At 53.6% G+C, this 17838-nt stretch overlaps 1 protein-coding gene across 1 annotated transcript in view; it reads left to right on the forward strand.

Moving 5' to 3' along the window:
* The window catches only part of LOC149430608 (sodium-dependent proline transporter-like), a 54092-nt gene that overhangs the window by 14109 nt on the left and 22145 nt on the right, over positions 1 to 17838 (forward strand). The window contains exons 3-9 of the mRNA XM_089666195.1: positions 2171 to 2302; positions 5193 to 5341; positions 6872 to 6921; positions 7877 to 8015; positions 8629 to 8763; positions 12564 to 12667; positions 14574 to 14698. Of these exons, the coding sequence (XP_089522321.1) occupies positions 2171 to 2302; positions 5193 to 5341; positions 6872 to 6921; positions 7877 to 8015; positions 8629 to 8763; positions 12564 to 12667; positions 14574 to 14698 (834 nt within the window). The remainder of the gene's footprint in view (positions 1 to 2170; positions 2303 to 5192; positions 5342 to 6871; positions 6922 to 7876; positions 8016 to 8628; positions 8764 to 12563; positions 12668 to 14573; positions 14699 to 17838) is intronic.

Raw genomic sequence — 17838 nt, forward strand, 5'->3', positions numbered from 1 at the left:
CTGCAGTGCCCCCGCACGGTCCCTCTGCTCAAGAAAGCCCATGTCCAGGCCCGTCTGAAGTCTGCCACTGAACATCTGAATGATGCCGAGGAGGACTGGTGGGAAGTGTTGTGGTCAGAGGAGACCAAAATCCAGCTCTTTGGCATCAACTCAACTCGCCGTGTTTGGAGGAGGAGGAAAGCTGCCTATGACCCCAAGAACACCATCCCAACTGTGAGACATGGTGGTGGAAACATTCTGCTTTGGGGGGGTTTTTCTGCTAAGGGGACAGGACAACTGCACCGCATCAAAGGGACGATGGACGGGGCAATGTACCCTCAAATCTTGGGTGAGAACCTTCTTCCCTCAGCCAGGGCATTGAAAATGGGTGGTGGATGGGTGTTCCAGCATGACAATGACCCAAAACACACGGCCAAGGCAACAAAGGAGCGGCTCAAGAAGAAGCACATTAAGGTCCTGGAGTGGCCTAGCCAGTCTCCAGACCTTCATCCGATGGAAAATCTGTGGAGGAGCTGAAAGTTCGAGTTGCCAAACGTCATCCACCAAACCTTAATGACTTGGAGAGGATCTGCCAAGAGGAGTGGGCCAAAATCCCTCCTGAGATGTGTGCGAACCTGGGGGCCAACTCCAGGAAACGTCTGACCTCTGTGATGGCCAACAAGGGATTGGCCACCAAGTAGGGGAGCAGATACGCATCTCCTTCACTGTGTATATATATATAGAACACGGCAGGAGGAAACTGGCGGTGTCCCGGGTCAGGTTGTTGACAGTGAACACTGAAGGTCACGCGTGTCCCGGGGTGATGAGCGATTATCAGGATTACTCATCTGGATTCCTCTCCACACCCAACACATAATAAGCCGGTACTGCAGTGACACGCATGTCAGATCACCCCGCCCCCTCACCAGATCACCCCGCCCCCTCACCAGATCACCCCGCCCCCTCACCAGATCACCCCGCCCCCTCACCAGATCACTCCACCCACAACACAAATACCTTCCACCCGATGTCACCACCCATCACCCAAAACATCCGAATACAATTCACTATGATGGAGGCCGTCTGTCCTCGGGAATGGACGGAGGCCGTCTGTCCTCGGGAATGGACGGAGGCCGTCTGTCCTCGGGAATGGACGGAGGCCGTCTGTCCTCGGGAATGGACGGAGGCCGTCTGTCCTCGGGAATGGACGGAGGCCGTCTGTCCTCGGGAATGGACGGAGGCCCCCTGTCCTCGGGAATGGACGGAGGCCCCCTGTCCTCGGGAATGGACGGAGTCCCTCTGTCCTCGGGAATGGACGGAGGCCGTCTGTCCTCGGGAATGGACGGAGGCCGTCTGTCCTCGGGAATGGACGGAGGCCGTCTGTCCTCGGGAATGGACGGAGGCCGTCTGTCCTCGGGAATGGACGGAGGCCCTCTGTCCTCGGGAATGGACGGAGGCCTTCTGTCCTCGGGAATGGACGGAGTCCGTCTGTCCTCGGGAATGGACGGAGGCCGTCTGTCCTCGGGAATGGACGGAGGCCGTCTGTCCTCGGGAATGGACGGAGGCCGTCTGTCCTCGGGAATGGACGGAGGCCGTCTGTCCTCGGGAATGGACGGAGGCCGTCTGTCCTCGGGAATGGACGGAGGCCGTCTGTCCTCGGGAATGGACGGAGGCCGTCTGTCCTCGGGAATGGACGGAGGCCGTCTGTCCTCGGGAATGGACGGAGGCCCTCTGTCCTCGGGAATGGACGGAGGCCCCCTGTCCTCGGGAATGTGCCTGGTGTGACAGAAGGCCGGTCCAGGCCATATCTAGGAGTGCACCATTTCCAGTTTTTCCTCTATATGTGGGGGGATCTATGTGTGGGGGTTCCATAGGCGGTGAGGACTGACCGGGGGGATCTATGTGTGGGGGTCCATGGCGGTGAGGACTGACCGGGGGGATCTATGTGTGGGGGGTCCATAGGCGGTGAGGACTGACCGGGGGGATCTATGTGTGGGGGGTCCATAGGCAGTGAGGAATGACTGGGGGGATCTATGTGTGGGGGGTCCATAGGCGGTGAGGACTGACCGGGGGGATCTATGTGTGGGGGGTCCATAGGCGGTGAGGTTTCGGTAGATCCACAATGAGATTGTTCCTTTGTTCTGATTGGTCGGATTGGATCTGATGGTGAGTGTTGTTTTTCCTCTCCCAGGAGCCTTCCTCATCCCGTACTCCATCATGCTCTTCTTCACCGGCCTCCCCCTCTTCCTGATGGAGCTGAGCCTGGGCCAGTACGGGGCCGCGGGGCCCATCACCGTCTGGAAGTGCTGCCCCATCCTGAAAGGTAATGTGACCTCATGGGACCGGTCATGTCTGACATACAATGGTGGGACCTCATGGGACCGGTCATGTCTGACATACAATGGTGGGACCTCATGGGACCGGTCATGTCTGACATACAATGGTGGGACCTCATAGGACCGGTCATGTCTGACATACAATGGTGGGACCTCATGGGTGGAGCGGTAATGACGGGTGGTGTCCCCATTGTCCCCCCAGGTATCGGGGTCGGGATGCTCCTGGTCTCCTCTCTGGTCTCTCATGGGACCGGTCATGTCTGACATACAATGGTGGGACCTCATAGGACCGGTCATGTCTGACATACAATGGTGGGACCTCATAGGACCGGTCATGTCTGACATACAATGGTGGGACCTTATAGGACCGGTCATGTCTGACATACAATGGTGGGACCTCATGGGACTGGTCATGTCTGACATACAATGGTGGGACCTCATAGGACCAGTCATGTGTGACATACGATGGTGGGACCTCATGGGTGGAGCGGTAATGACGGGTGGTGTCCCCATTGTCCCCCCAGGTATCGGGGTCGGGATGCTCCTGGTCTCCTCTCTGGTCTCTCATGGGACCGGTCATGTCTGACATACAATGGTGGGACCTCATGGGACCGGTCATGTCTGACATACAATGGTGGGACCTCATGGGTGGAGCGGCAGTGACGGGTGGTGTCCCCATTGTCCCCCCAGGTATCGGGGTCGGGATGCTCCTGGTCTCCTCTCTGGTCTCTCATGGGACCGGTCATGTCTGACATACAATGGTGGGACCTCATGGGACTGGTCATGTCTGACATACAATGGTGGGACCTCATGGGTGGAGCGGTAATGACGGGTGGTGTCCCCATTGTCCCCCCAGGTATCGGGGTCGGGATGCTCCTGGTCTCCTCTCTGGTCTCTCATGGGACCGGTCATGTCTGACATACAATGGTGGGACCTCATGGGACCGGTCATGTGTGACATACAATGGTGGGACCTAATGGGTGGATCCTATGGGTGGAGCGGCAGTGACGGGTGGTGTCCCCATTGTCCCCCCAGGTATCGGGGTCGGGATGCTCCTGGTCTCCTTTCTGGTCTCTCATAGGACCGGTCATGTGTGACATACAATGGTGGGACCTCATAGGACCGGTCATGTGTGACATACAATGGTGGGACCTCATGGGTGGATCCTATTGGTGGAGCGGCAATGACTGGTGGTGTCCCCATTGTCCCCCCAGGTATCGGGGTCGGGATGCTCCTGGTCTCCTCTCTGGTCTCTCATGGGACCGGTCATGTCTGACATACAATGGTGGGACCTCATGGGACCGGTCATGTCTGACATACAATGGTGGGACCTCATGGGACCGGTCATGTCTGACATACAATGGTGGGACCTCATGGGTGGAGCGGTAATGACGGGTGGTGTCCCCATTGTCCCCCCAGGTATCGGGGTCAGGATGCTCCTGGTCTCCTCTCTGGTCTCTCATGGGACTGGTCATGTCTGACATACAATGGTGGGACCTCATGGGACCGGTCATGTCTGACATACAATGGTGGGACCTCATGGGACTGGTTATGTCTGACATACAATGGTGGGACCTCATGGGACTGGTCATGTCTGACATACAATGGTGGGACCTCATGGGTGGAGCGGTAATGACGGGTGGTGTCCCCATTGTCCCCCCAGGTATCGGGGTCGGGATGCTCCTGGTCTCCTCTCTGGTCTCTCATGGGACCGGTCATGTCTGACATACAATGGTGGGACCTCATGGGACCGGTCATGTGTGACATACAATGGTGGGACCTCATGGGTGGATCCTATTGGTGGAGCGGTAATGACGGGTGGTGTCCCCATTGTCCCCCCAGGTATCGGGGTCGGGATGCTCCTGGTCTCCTCTCTGGTCTCTCATGGGACCGGTCATGTCTGACATACAATGGTGGGACCTCATGGGACCGGTCATGTCTGACATACAATGGTGGGACCTCATGGGTGGATCCTATTGGTAGAGCGGCAATGACTGGTGGTGTCCCCATTGTCCCCCCAGGTATCGGGGTCGGGATGCTCCTGGTCTCCTCTCTGGTCTCTCATAGGACCGGTCATGTCTGACATACAATGGTGGGACCTCATGGGACCGGTCATGTGTGACATACAATGGTGGGACCTCATGGGTGGAGCGGCAATGACGGGTGGTGTCCCCATTGTCCCCCCAGGTATCGGGGTCGGGATGCTCCTGGTCTCCTCTCTGGTCTCTCATAGGACCGGTCATGTCTGACATACAATGGTGGGACCTCATAGGACCGGTCATGTGTGACATACAATGGTGGGACCTCATGGGTGGATCCTATTGGTGGAGCGGTAATGACGGGTGGTGTCCCCATTGTCCCCCCAGGTATCGGGGTCGGGATGCTCCTGGTCTCCTCTCTGGTCTCTCATAGGACCGGTCATGTCTGACATACAATGGTGGGACCTCATGGGACCGGTCATGTGTGACATACAATGGTGGGACCTCATGGGTGGAGCGGCAATGACTGGTGGTGTCCCCATTGTCCCCCCAGGTATCGGGGTCGGGATGCTCCTGGTCTCCTCTCTGGTCTCTCATAGGACCGGTCATGTCTGACATACAATGGTGGGACCTCATGGGACCGGTCATGTGTGACATACAATGGTGGGACCTCATGGGTGGAGCGGCAATGACTGGTGGTGTCCCCATTGTCCCCCCAGGTATCGGGGTCGGGATGCTCCTGGTCTCCTCTCTGGTCTCTCATGGGACCGGTCATGTCTGACATACAATGGTGGGACCTCATGGGACCGGTCATGTCTGACATACAATGGTGGGACCTCATGGGTGGATCCTATTGGTGGAGCGGCAATGACTGGTGGTGTCCCCATTGTCCCCCCAGGTATCGGGGTCGGGATGCTCCTGGTCTCCTCTCTGGTCTCTCTCTATTATAACGTCATCATTGCCTGGACCTTCTACTACCTGGGCCAGTCCTTCCAGAGCCCCCTCCCCTGGTCATGCCAGGCCCCCCGCTACATGCAGCTGTGCACGGTAAGATCCTGACTGTCTGTGTGTGTTCCGTGTGTCATCTCTCGTGTGTTATATGGTGTGTGTCACAAGTCATGTGTTCTGTGTGTCATCTGTCATGTATTATTCTGTGTCATGTGTTGCATGTGTCATATGTTTGTTCTGTGTGTCACGTCATGCTTCGTGTTGTATGTCATGTGGGCTTTGTGTGTTCATGTTCTGTGTTCCATTTGTCACATGTTGTGTTCCATGTGTCATATATTGTTTCTATCTGTGTCATCTGTCATGTATTCTGTGTCACATGTCATGTGTTCCATGTGTCATATGTTCAGTGTGTCATATGTTGTGTGTCATATAATGTGTGTTTCATGTGTCATATGATGTGTGTTCTGTGCGACATCTGTTGTGTGTCACATCTTGTGTGTTGAATGTTGTGTGCTCCGTGTGTCGTGTGTTGTATGTTGTGTGTACCTTGTCTCATATGTTGTATGTTCTTTGTGTTCTATGTTTTTTGTCATATCTTGTGTGTTCTGTATGTTATATGTTGTCATCTGTTATGTGTTCTGTGTCATGTGTTGCATGTGTCATATATTTGTTCTGTGTGTCACGTCATGCTTCGTGTTGTATGTCATGTGGGCTTTGTGTGTTTCGTGTCATGTTCTGTGTTCCATTTGTCACATGTTGTGTTCCATGTGTCATATATTGTGTCTTCCTGTGTCATCTGTCATGTATTCTGTGTCGCATATTGTGTGTTCCATGTGTCATATGTTTGTTCCGTGTGTAATATGTTGTGTGTCATATGATGTGTGTTCCGTGGATCATCTGTTGTGTGTCACATCTTGTGTGTTGAATGTTGTGTGCTCTGTGTGTCGTATGTTGTGTGTTGTATGTTGTGTGTACCTTGTCTCATATGTTGTATGTTCTTTGTGTTCTATATTTTGTGTCATATCTTGTGTGTTCTGTATGTTATACAGTATGTTGTGTCATCTGTTGTGTGTTCCGTGTCTCATATGTTGTGTGTTCCATGTGACGTATGTTCTTTGTGTCATATCTTGTGTGTTCTGTATGTTATATGTTGTCATCTTTTATGTGTTCTGTGTGTCATATGTTGTGTGTTTCATGTCTCGTTTGTTGTGTGTTCCATGTGTTCTGCATGTCCTGTGTTGTATGTTGTGTGTTCAATGTGTTCTTCATGTCGAATCCTGTATGTTGTGTGTTCTGTGTGTTGTGCATGTCCCATCCTGTATGTTGTGTGTTCCGTGTATTCTGCATGTCCCATCAGGTTTGTGTGTTCCATGTTCCGTGTTTTCTGCATGTCCCATCCTGTATGTTGTGTGTTCCATGTGTTCTGCATGTCCCATCCTGTATGTTGTGTGTTCCTTGTGTTCTGCATGTCCCATCCTGTATGTTGTGTGTTCCATGTGTTCTGCATGTCCCATCCTGAATGTTGTGTGTTCCGTGTTTTCTGCATGTCCCATCCTGTATGTTGTGTGTTCCATGTGTCGTATGTTGTGCGTTCTGCATGTCCCATCCTGTATGTCGGGTGTTTTTCAGAACACATCCATGAACGGGTCCCAGTTCAGCGCCCCGGAAGCGTTCTGGAAGTAAGTGTGTGATCTGTGTGTCGGGGGGGAGATTTGGATCCGCGCATTGCGGGGGGGAGGTTGGGATCCGTGTGTCGTGGGGGGCGGAGGTTGGGATCCGTGTGTCGTGGGGGGGGGAGGTTGGGATCCGTGTGTCGTGAGGGGGGGGGGGGGGAGGTTGGGATCCGTGTGTCGTGGGGGGGGGGAGGTTGGGATCCGTGTGTCGTGAGGGGGGGGGGGAGGTTGGGATCCGTGTGTCGTGGGGGGGAGGGAGGATGGGATCCGTGTGTCGGGGGGGGTTGGGATCCGTGTGTCGGCGGGGTGGGGGGGAGGTTGGGATCCGTGTGTCGGGGGGTTGGGATCCGTGTGTCGGGGGGGGGGGGGTTGGGATCCGTGTGTCGGGGGGGGGGGGGGGTTGGGATCCGTGTGTCGGGGGGGGGGTTGGGATCCGTGTGTCGGGGGGGGGGGGGAGATTGGGATCTGTGTGTCTGTGGGGGGGGGAGGTTGGGATCCGTGTGTCGGGGGGGGGGGGGGGGGTTGGGATCCGTGTGTCAGGGGGGGGGTTGGGATCCGTGTGTCAGGGGGGAGGTTGGGATCCGTGTGTCGTGGGGGGGGGGGAAATTGGGATCCGTGTGGGGGGGGGTTGGGATCCGTGTGTCGGGGGGGGGGGTTGGGATCCGTGTGTCGTGGGAAGGGGGGAGGTTGGGATCCGTGTGTCGTGGGGGGGAAATTGGGATCCGTGTGTCGGGGGGGGGAGAGGTTGGGATCCGTGTGTCGGGGGGGGGGGGGAGGTTGGGATCCGTGTGTCGTGGGAAGGGGGGAGGTTGGGATCCATGTGTCGTGGGGGGGAAATTGGGATCCGTGTGTCGGGGGGGGGGGAGGTTGGGATCCGTGTGTCGGGGGGGGAGGTTGGCAGTATCTCCATGCTCACCGTGGTGTGTACCCCTCTTCTCTCTGGCGCCCCCTGTCATTGCAGTGAGGAGGTGCTGGGAGTGGTGCACAGTTCTGGTCTCAGTGACCCGGGTCCTGTGAGGTGGCAGCTCGCCCTGTGCCTGCTCGCTGCCTGGATCATCATCTTCCTCTGCATGCTGAAGGGGATCCGCAGCTCCGGGAAGGTGAGAGCTCCGCCTGTCATCCCTATCCCTCCTCTTCACCGATCCCACCCCATCCCTCCTCTTCACCGACCCCACCCCATCCCTCCTCTTCACCGATCCCACCCCATCCCTATCCCTCTTCTTCACCGATCCCACCCCATCCCTATCCCTCCTCTTCACCGATCCCACCCCTATCCCTCCTCTTCACCGACCCCACCCCATCCCTCCTCTTCACCGATCCCACCCCATCCCTATCCCTCCTCTTCACCGATCCCACCCCTATCCCTCCTCTTCACCGATCCCTCCTCTTCACCGATCCCACCCCATCCCTATCCCTCCTCTTCACCGATCCCACCCCTATCCTTCCTCTTCACCGATCCCACCCTATCCCTCCTCTTCACCGACCCCACCCCATCCCTCCTCTTCACCGACCCCACCCCATCCCTCCTCTTCACCGATCCCACCCCTATCCCTATCCCTCCTCTTGACCGATCCCACCCCATCCCTATCCCTCCTCTTCACCTACACCGATCCCACCCCATCCCTATCCCTCCTCTTCATGTATACAATCCTCCCTTTTCTCTATGAATCTCAATGGTTTGTACATTGCTCCCCTCCCCCATTGTCTCCACAGATAGTATATTTCACCGCCACCTTCCCGTATGTTGTCCTGGTTGTGCTCATCATCCGTGGGGCCACCTTGGAGGGATCTATAGATGGCGTGCGATTCTACCTGACCGCTGACTGGAGGAGACTGCAGAGTGCTCAGGTATCACCCGCTGGGGGGGGGGGGGGAGGAGGTCTCCTCTAGGATCCTCCATGGCTCTATGGACCTCCTCTGTACATTCCATCCAACAACTACCCCACCGACCAATCCAATGTAATGCTGAGCCGCCTCCTGTGCCGAATGGATGGACGCCAGATCATGGCCAGACCACATGACCATCCTCTCATCTATGGATGGACGCCAGATCATGGCCAGACCACATGACCATCCTCTCATCTATGGATGGACGCCAGATCATGGCCAGACCACATGACCATCCTCATCTATGGATGGGCGCCAGATCATGGCCAGACCACATGACCATCCTCATCTATGGATGGGCGCCAGATCATGGCCAGACCACATGACCATCCTCATCTATGGATGGACGCCAGATCATGGCCAGACCACATGACCATCCTCTCATCTATGGATGGACGCCAGATCATGGCCAGACCACATGACCATCCTCTCATCTATGGATGGACGCCAGATCATGGCCAGACCACATGACCATCCTCTTCTATGGATGGACACCAGATCATGGCCAGACCACATGACCATCCTCATCTATGGATGGATGCCAGATCATTGCCAGACCACATGACCATCCTCATCTATGGATGAACGCCAGACCACATGACCATCCTCATCTATGGATGGACGCCAGATCATGGCCAGACCACATGACCATCCTCATCTATGGATGGATGCCAGATCATGGCCAGACCACATGACCATCCTCTCATCTATGGATGGACGCCAGATCATGGCCAGACCACATGACCATCCTCTCATCTATGGATGGACGCCAGATCATGGCCAGACCACATGACCATCCTCTCATCTATGGATGGATGCCAGATCATGGCCAGACCACATGACCATCCTCATCTATGGATGAACGCCAGACCACATGACCATCCTCATCTATGGATGGACGCCAGATCATGGCCAGACCACATGACCATCCTCATCTATGGATGGACGCCAGATCATGGCCAGACCACATGACCATCCTCTCATCTATGGATGGACGCCAGATCATGGCCAGACCACATGACCATCCTCTCATCTATGGATGGACGCCAGATCATGGCCAGACCACATGACCATCCTCTCATCTATGGATGGACGCCAGATCATGGCCAGACCACATGACCATCCTCTCATCTATGGATGGACGCCAGATCATGGCCAGACCACATGACCATCCTCTTCTATGGATGGACGCCAGATCATGGCCAGACCACATGACCATCCTCTTCTATGGATGGACGCCAGATCATGGCCAGACCACATGACCATCCTCTTCTATGGATGGACACCAGATCATGGCCAGACCACATGACCATCCTCATCTATGGATGGATACCAGATCATGGCCAGACCACATGACCATCCTCTCATCTATGGATGGACGCCAGATAATGGCCAGACCACATGACCATCCTCATCTATGGATGGACACCAGATCATGGCCAGACCACATGACCATCCTCATCTATGGATGGACGCCAGACCACATGACCATCCTCATCTATGGATGGACGCCAGATCATGGCCAGACCACATGACCATCCTCATCTATGGATGGACGCCAGATCATGGCCAGACCACATGACCATCCTCATCTATGGATGGACGCCAGATCATGGCCAGACCACATGACCATCCTCATCTATGGATGGACGCCAGATCATGGCCAGACCACATGACCATCCTCTCATCTATGGATGGGCGCCAGATCATGGCCAGACCACATGACCATCCTCTCATCTATGGATGGGCACCAGATCATGGCCAGACCACATGACCATCCTCTCATCTATGGATGGACGCCAGATCATGGCCAGACCACATGACCATCCTCTTCTATGGATGGACGCCAGATCATGGCCAGACCACATGACCATCCTCTTCTATGGATGGACGCCAGATCATGGCCAGACCACATGACCATCCTCTTCTATGGATGGACGCCAGATCATGGCCAGACCACATGACCATCCTCTTCTATGGATGGACACCAGATCATGGCCAGACCACATGACCATCCTCATCTATGGATGGACGCCAGACCACATGACCATCCTCATCTATGGATGGACGCCAGATCATGGCCAGACCACATGACCATTCTCATCTATGGATGGACGCCAGATCATGGCCAGACCACATGACCATCCTCATCTATGGATGGACGCCAGATCATGGCCAGACCACATGACCATCCTCATCTATGGATGGACGCCAGATCATGGCCAGACCACATGACCATCCTTTCATCTATGGATGGACGCCAGATCATGGCCAGACCACATGACCATCCTCTCATCTATGGATGGACGCCAGATCATGGCCAGACCACATGACCATCCTCTTCTATGGATGGGCGCCAGATCATGGCCAGACCACATGACCATCCTCTTCTATGGATGGACGCCAGATCATGGCCAGACCACATGACCATCCTCTTCTATGGATGGACGCCAGATCATGGCAAGACCACATGACCATCCTCTCATCTATGGAAACCTCCAGTTTAATCCATGGATCCCAAACCAAGAACACGCCGAAAAATAGTCATCCCGTATGTAGATGGAGGGTCATTGGAGAGAATACGCTGAGTAATAGTTATCCCGTATATAGATGGAAGGTCAGAGGAGGGAAGAAGAACACGCCGAGTAATAGTCATCCCGTATGTAGATGGAGGGTCAGAGGGGAGAAGAAGAACACGCCAAGTAATAGTTATCCCGTATGTAGATGGAAGGTCAGAGGGGAGAAGAACACGTCGAGTAATAGAGTCTTCACATATGTGGATGGAGGGTCAGAGGGGAGAAGAAGAACACGCCAAGTAATAGTTATCCCGTATGTAGATGGAAGGTCAGACGTTAGAAGAAGACCACACCTTGTAATAGTCATCCCGTATGTAGATGGAAGGTCAGAGGGGAGAAGAAGAACACGCCAAGTAATAGTTATCCCGTATGTAGATGGAAGGTCAGACGGGAGAAGAAGCTCACACCTAGTAATAGTCATCCCGTATGTAGATGGAAGGTCAGAGGGGAGAAGAAGAACACGCCGAGTAATAGTTATCCCGTATGTAGATGGAGGGTCAGAGGGGAGAAGAAGAACACGCTGAGTAATAGTCATCCCATATGTAGATGGAAGGTCAGAGGGGAGAAGAAGAACACGCTGAGTAATAGTTATCCCGTATGTAGATGGAGGGTCAGAGGGGAGAAGAAGAACACGTCAAGTAATGGTCATCCTGTATGTAGATGGAAGGTCAGACGGGAGAAGAAGCCCACACCTAGTAATAGTCATCCCATATGTAGATGGAAGGTCAGAGGGGAGAAGAAGAACACGTCAAGTAATGGTCATCCTGTATGTAGATGGAAGGTCAGACGGGAGAAGAAGCCCACACCTAGTAATAGTCATCCCATATGTAGATGGAAGGTCAGAGGGGAGAAGAAGAACACGTCAAGTAATGGTCATCCTGTATGTAGATGGAAGGTCAGACGGGAGAAGAAGCCCACACCTAGTAATAGTCATCCCATATGTAGATGGAAGGTCAGAGGGGAGAAGAAGAACACGTCAAATAATGGTCATCCTGTATGTAGATGGAAGGTCAGAGGGGAGAAGAAGCCCACACCTAGTAATAGTCATCCCGTATGTAGATGGAAGGTCAGAGGGGAGGAGAAGAACATGCCGAGTAATAGTCATCCCGTATGTAGATGGGGGTCATGGGGGAATTATGTATGCTCGGTGTACTCGGACCCCTCAGTCATGTCTATCCTCTCCAGGTGTGGAACGATGCCGCCTCTCAGATCTTCTACTCTCTGGGGATCGGTTTTGGTGGTCTCCTCTCCATGGCTTCCTACAACAAGTTTGACAACAATGTGATCAGGTGAGTGCTGCACCCCCCTCTGCCCGGCACCATGGCCTGAGCAGGATTTCCTTTGTAGGGATGAATTCTGATTGGCTGATTCCAGCACTGCATGAGGCAGGATAAGGTGGTGGTGAACCCTGGGCTACACTCTGGGATCGGGGGGCGGGGCATTGGCCGTAGCAGTAGAGGGCCACGAGTTCTCAGCATGAAATTTACCAGCAGAGCATCCTAGTGGATGATGCGGGGTCACCCGGGATGCGGGGTGTAATCACTACCCGGTGTTTACCAGAGCTCCTGATGGTGGAGATGGGCTTTGCTGCGTGTTAGAACGAGGTTGTGGTCCTCAGGATCTTCCCACCAGGAGGGGAGCAAGTTGGGGTCCAGTAGCAGATATCAAGCAGAAGTGTAGTCAGTAAACAAACCAAAGGTCGGGGAGGAGCGGTAGATGGATGGGATCAGGATGAAATGTAGTCCAGGAACAAGCTGAAGGTCGGTAAGAGGTAGTAGATGGATGGGATCGGGAGGAAATGTAGTCGAGGAACTAGCTGAAGGTCGGTAAGGGGTAGTAGATGGATGGGATCGGGAGTAGATTGGCCTGTTCCGTGACTACATTTCCTCCTGATCCCAACCATCTACAGCTCTTTACTGACCTTTGGCTTGTTCCTCTCAACTATATTTCCTCCTGATCCCATCCATCTACCACTCCTTACTGACCTTTTGGCTTGTTCCTCAATTACATTTCCTCTTGATCCCACCCATCTACCACTCCTCACCGACCTTTGCTTGTTCCTCATCTACATTTCCTCCTGATCCCATCCATCTACCACTCCTCACCGACCTTTGCTTGTTCCTCATCTACATTTTCTCCTGATCCCATCCATCTACTGCTCTTTGGGGGGATCAGGAAATGTAGTCCAGGAACAAGCCAAAAGTCAGTGAGGAGCGGTAGATGGATGGGACCAGGAGGAAATGTAGTCTGGGGACAAGCCAAAGGTCGGTGAGGAGCGGTAGATGGATGGGATCAGGAGGAAATGTAGTCCAGGAACAAGCCAAAAGTCAGTGAGGAGCGGTAGATGGATGGGATCAGGAGGAAATGTAGTCTGGGGACAAGCCAAAGGTCGGTGAGGAGCGGTAGATGGATGGGATCGGGAGGAAATGTAGTCTGGGGACAAGCCAAAGGTCGGTGAGGAGCGGTAGATGGATGGGATCGGGAGGAAATGTAGATGAGGAACAAGCAAAGGTCGGGAAGGTGCGGTAGATGGATGGGATTGGGAGGAAATGTAGTCGGGGGACAAGCCAAAGGTCGGTGAGGAGCGGTAGATGGATGGGATCGGGAGGAAATGTAGATGAGGAACAAGCAAAGGTCGGGAAGGTGCGGTAGATGGATGGGATCGGGAGGAAATGTAGTCGGGGGACAAGCCAAAGGTCGGGGAGGAGCGGTAGATGGATGGGATCGGGAGGAAATGTAGTCGGGGGACAAGCCAAAGGTCGGGAAGGTGCGGTAGATGGATGGGATCGGGAGGAAATGTAGTCGGGGGACAAGCCAAAGGCCGGTGAGGAGCGGTAGATGGATGGGATCGGGAGGAAATGTAGTCCAGGAACAAGCCAAAGGTCGGGAAGGAGCGGTAGATGGATGGGATCGGGAGGAAATGTAGTCCAGGAACAAGCCAAAGGTCGGGAAGGAGCGGTAGTTGGGATCGGGAGGAAATGTAGTCCAGGGACAAGCCAAAGGTCGGGGAGGAGCGGAAGATGGATGAGATCAGGTGATTGGCTGACCTCACCCATTACAGCCAGTCAGGTGTTTGCTATCACTGCATATAAATATTGTCTTCTCGGATGGGATTGGTTGATGTGGGAGGAGCAGAGAGGCTCCTCCCGTCTGGGAGGTGTGTTGTGGCTCATCGATGGTCTGTCTGTCTCTCAGGGACACGCTGGTTATTGCCATTGGAAACTGCTGCACCAGCTTCTTTGCCGGATTCGCCATTTTCTCCATCCTGGGTCACATGGCCTGGAAGAAGCGAGTGCCGGTTGGGGAAGTTGCCGATTCCGGTGAGTTCACAAGAACGTCTGGTAGATGCCATTCCAGGAAATACACTGGCCAACTCTTCTGTATTGTGCCATCATTATACCCGAAAATGTCATCTACCCCCAACCGCAGACCAATCCACACCATCGTAATCCCCCAACCGCAGACCAATCCACACCATCGTAATCCCCCAACCGCAGACCAATCCACACCATCGTAATCCCCCAACCGCAGACCAATCCACACCATCGCAATCCCCCAACCGCAGACCAATCCACACCATCGTAATCCCCCAACCTCAGACTAAACCCTGGACACAATCCTAATCCCCCAACCTCAGACTAATCCCTAGACACAATCCTAATCCCCCAACCTCAGACTAATCCCTGGACACCATCCTAATCCCCCAACCTCAGACTACTCCCTGGACACCATCCTTATCCCCCAACCTCAGACTAATCCCTAGACACCATCCTTATCCCCCAACCTCAGACTAATCCCTAGACACCATCCTTATCCCCCAACCTCAGACTAATCCCTGGACACCATCCTAATCCCCCAACCTCAGACTAATCCCTGGACACCATCCTAATCCCCCAACCTCAGACTAATCCCTGGACACCATCCTAATCCCTCAACCTCAGACTAATCCATGACCACCAGCATAATCCCTAAATCCTGAACCCAGTCCCTGTACACCATCCTATTCCCCAAACCTCAGACTAATCTCTGGACACCATCCTCATCCAACCTCAGAATAATCCACAAACACCCAGTGTAATCGCTAATTCCTGAACCTCAACCCAGTCCCTGGACACCATCCTTATCCCCCAACCTCAGACTAATCTCTGGACACAATCCTAATCCCCCAACCTCAGACTAATCCCTGGACACAATCCTAATCCCCCTACCTCAGACTAATCCCTGGACACCATCCTTATCCCCCAACCTCAGACTAATCCCTGGACACCATCCTTATCTCCCAACCTCAGACTAATCCCTGGACACCATCCTTATCCCCCAACCTCAGACTAATCCCTGGACACAATCCTAATCCCCCAACCTCAGACTAATCCCTGGACACAATCCTAGTCCCCCAACCTCAGACTAATCCCTGGACACCATCCTTATCCCCCAACCTCAGACTAATCCCTGGACACCATCCTAATCCCTCAACCTCAGACTAATCCCTGGACACAATCCTAATCCCCCAACCTCAGACTAATCCCTGGACACCATCCTAGTCCCCCAACCTCAGACTAATCCCTGGACACCATCCTTATCCCCCTACCTCAGACTAATCCCTGGACACAATCCTAATCCCCCAACCTCAGACTAATCCCTGGACACCATCCTTATCCCCCAACCTCAGACTAATCCCTGGACACCATCCTAATCCCCCAACCTCAGACTAATCCCTGGACACCATCCTAATCCCCCAACCTCAGACTAATCCCTGGACACCATCCTTATCCCCCAACCTCAGACTAATCCCTGGACACAATCCTAATCCCCCAACCTCAGACTAATCCCTGGACACAATCCTAGTCCCCCAACCTCAGACTAATCCCTGGACACCATCCTAGTCCCCCAACCTCAGACTAATCCCTGGACACCATCCTTATCCCCCAACCTCAGACTAATCCCTGGACACAATCCTAATCCCCCAACCTCAGACTAATCCCTGGACACCATCCTTATCCCCCAACCTCAGACTAATCCCTGGACACCATCCTTATCTCCCAACCTCAGACTAATCCCTGGACACCATCCTTATCCCCCAACCTCAGACTAATCCCTGGACACAATCCTAATCCCCCAACCTCAGACTAATCTCTGGACACAATCCTAATCCCCCAACCTCAGACTAATCCCTGGACACCATCCTTATCCCCCAACCTCAGACTAATCCCTGGACACAATCCTAATCCCCCAACCTCAGACTAATCCCTGGACACCATCCTTATCCCCCAACCTCAGACTAATCCCTGGACACCATCCTAATCCCCCAACCTCAGACTAAACCCTGGACACCATCCTAATCCCCCTACCTCAGACTAATCCCTGGACACAATCCTAATCCCCCAACCTCAGACTAATCCCTGGACACCATCCTAATCCCCCAACCTCAGACTAAACCCTGGACACCATCCTTATCCCCCAACCTCAGATTAATCCCTAGACACCATCCTAATCCCCCTACCTCAGACTAATCCACGAACACCAGCATAATCCCAGGGTTTAGTCAGAGGTTGGGGGATTAGGATTATGTTCGTGGATTAGTCAGGGGTTGGGGGAATATGATGGTGTCCAGGGTTTAGTCAGAGGCTGGGGGATTAGGATAGTGTTGGTGGATTAGTCTGAGGTTGGGGGATTAGGATGGTGTTCAGGGACTGGGATGAGGTTCAGGAATTAGGGATTATGCTAGTGTTCGTGGATTAGTCTGAGGTTGGGGATTAGTCTGAGGTTCAGGAATTATGGATTACGCTGTTCGAGGATTAGTCTGAGGTTGGGGAATAGGATTGTATACAGGGACTGGGTTAAGGTTCAGGAATTGGGGATTATGCTGGTGTTTGTGAATTAGTCTAATTCCTGAATTTTAACCCAGTCCCTGTACACCATCCTAATCCCCCAACCTCAGACTAATCCCTGGACATCATCCTAATCCCTAATCCCCAAACCTCAGACTAATTCACGACACCATTCTAATCCCCCAACATCAGACTAATCCAGGAACACCAGCATAATCCCTAATTCCTGAACCTCAACCCAGTCCCTGTACACCATCCTAATCCCCCAACCTCAGACTAATCCCTGGACACCATCCTAATCCTCAGACTTTAGGGATTACACTGGTGTTTGGGGATTATTCTAAGGTTTGAGGATTAGGATGGTGTCCAGGGATTAGTCTGAGGTTGGGGGATTAGGATGGTGTACAGGGACTGGGTTGAGGTTCAGGGATTGGGCTGAATGTCAAGTATCGGGTTGTGGATTAGGAATTACGATGGTGTCCAGGGATTAGTCTGAAATTCAGAAATTAGGGATTACACTGGTGTTTGGGGATTATTCTAATTCCTGAACTTCAGACTAATCCCTGGACACCATCGTAATTCCTAATCCACAACCCGATACTTGACATTCAGCCCAATCCCTGAACCTCAAC

The sequence above is a fragment of the Staurois parvus genome, unplaced genomic scaffold, assembly GCF_062004578.1.
Source record: "Staurois parvus isolate SC_StPar_1 unplaced genomic scaffold, SC_StPar_1.0 ptg002597l, whole genome shotgun sequence".
NCBI lineage: Eukaryota > Metazoa > Chordata > Amphibia > Anura > Ranidae > Staurois > Staurois parvus.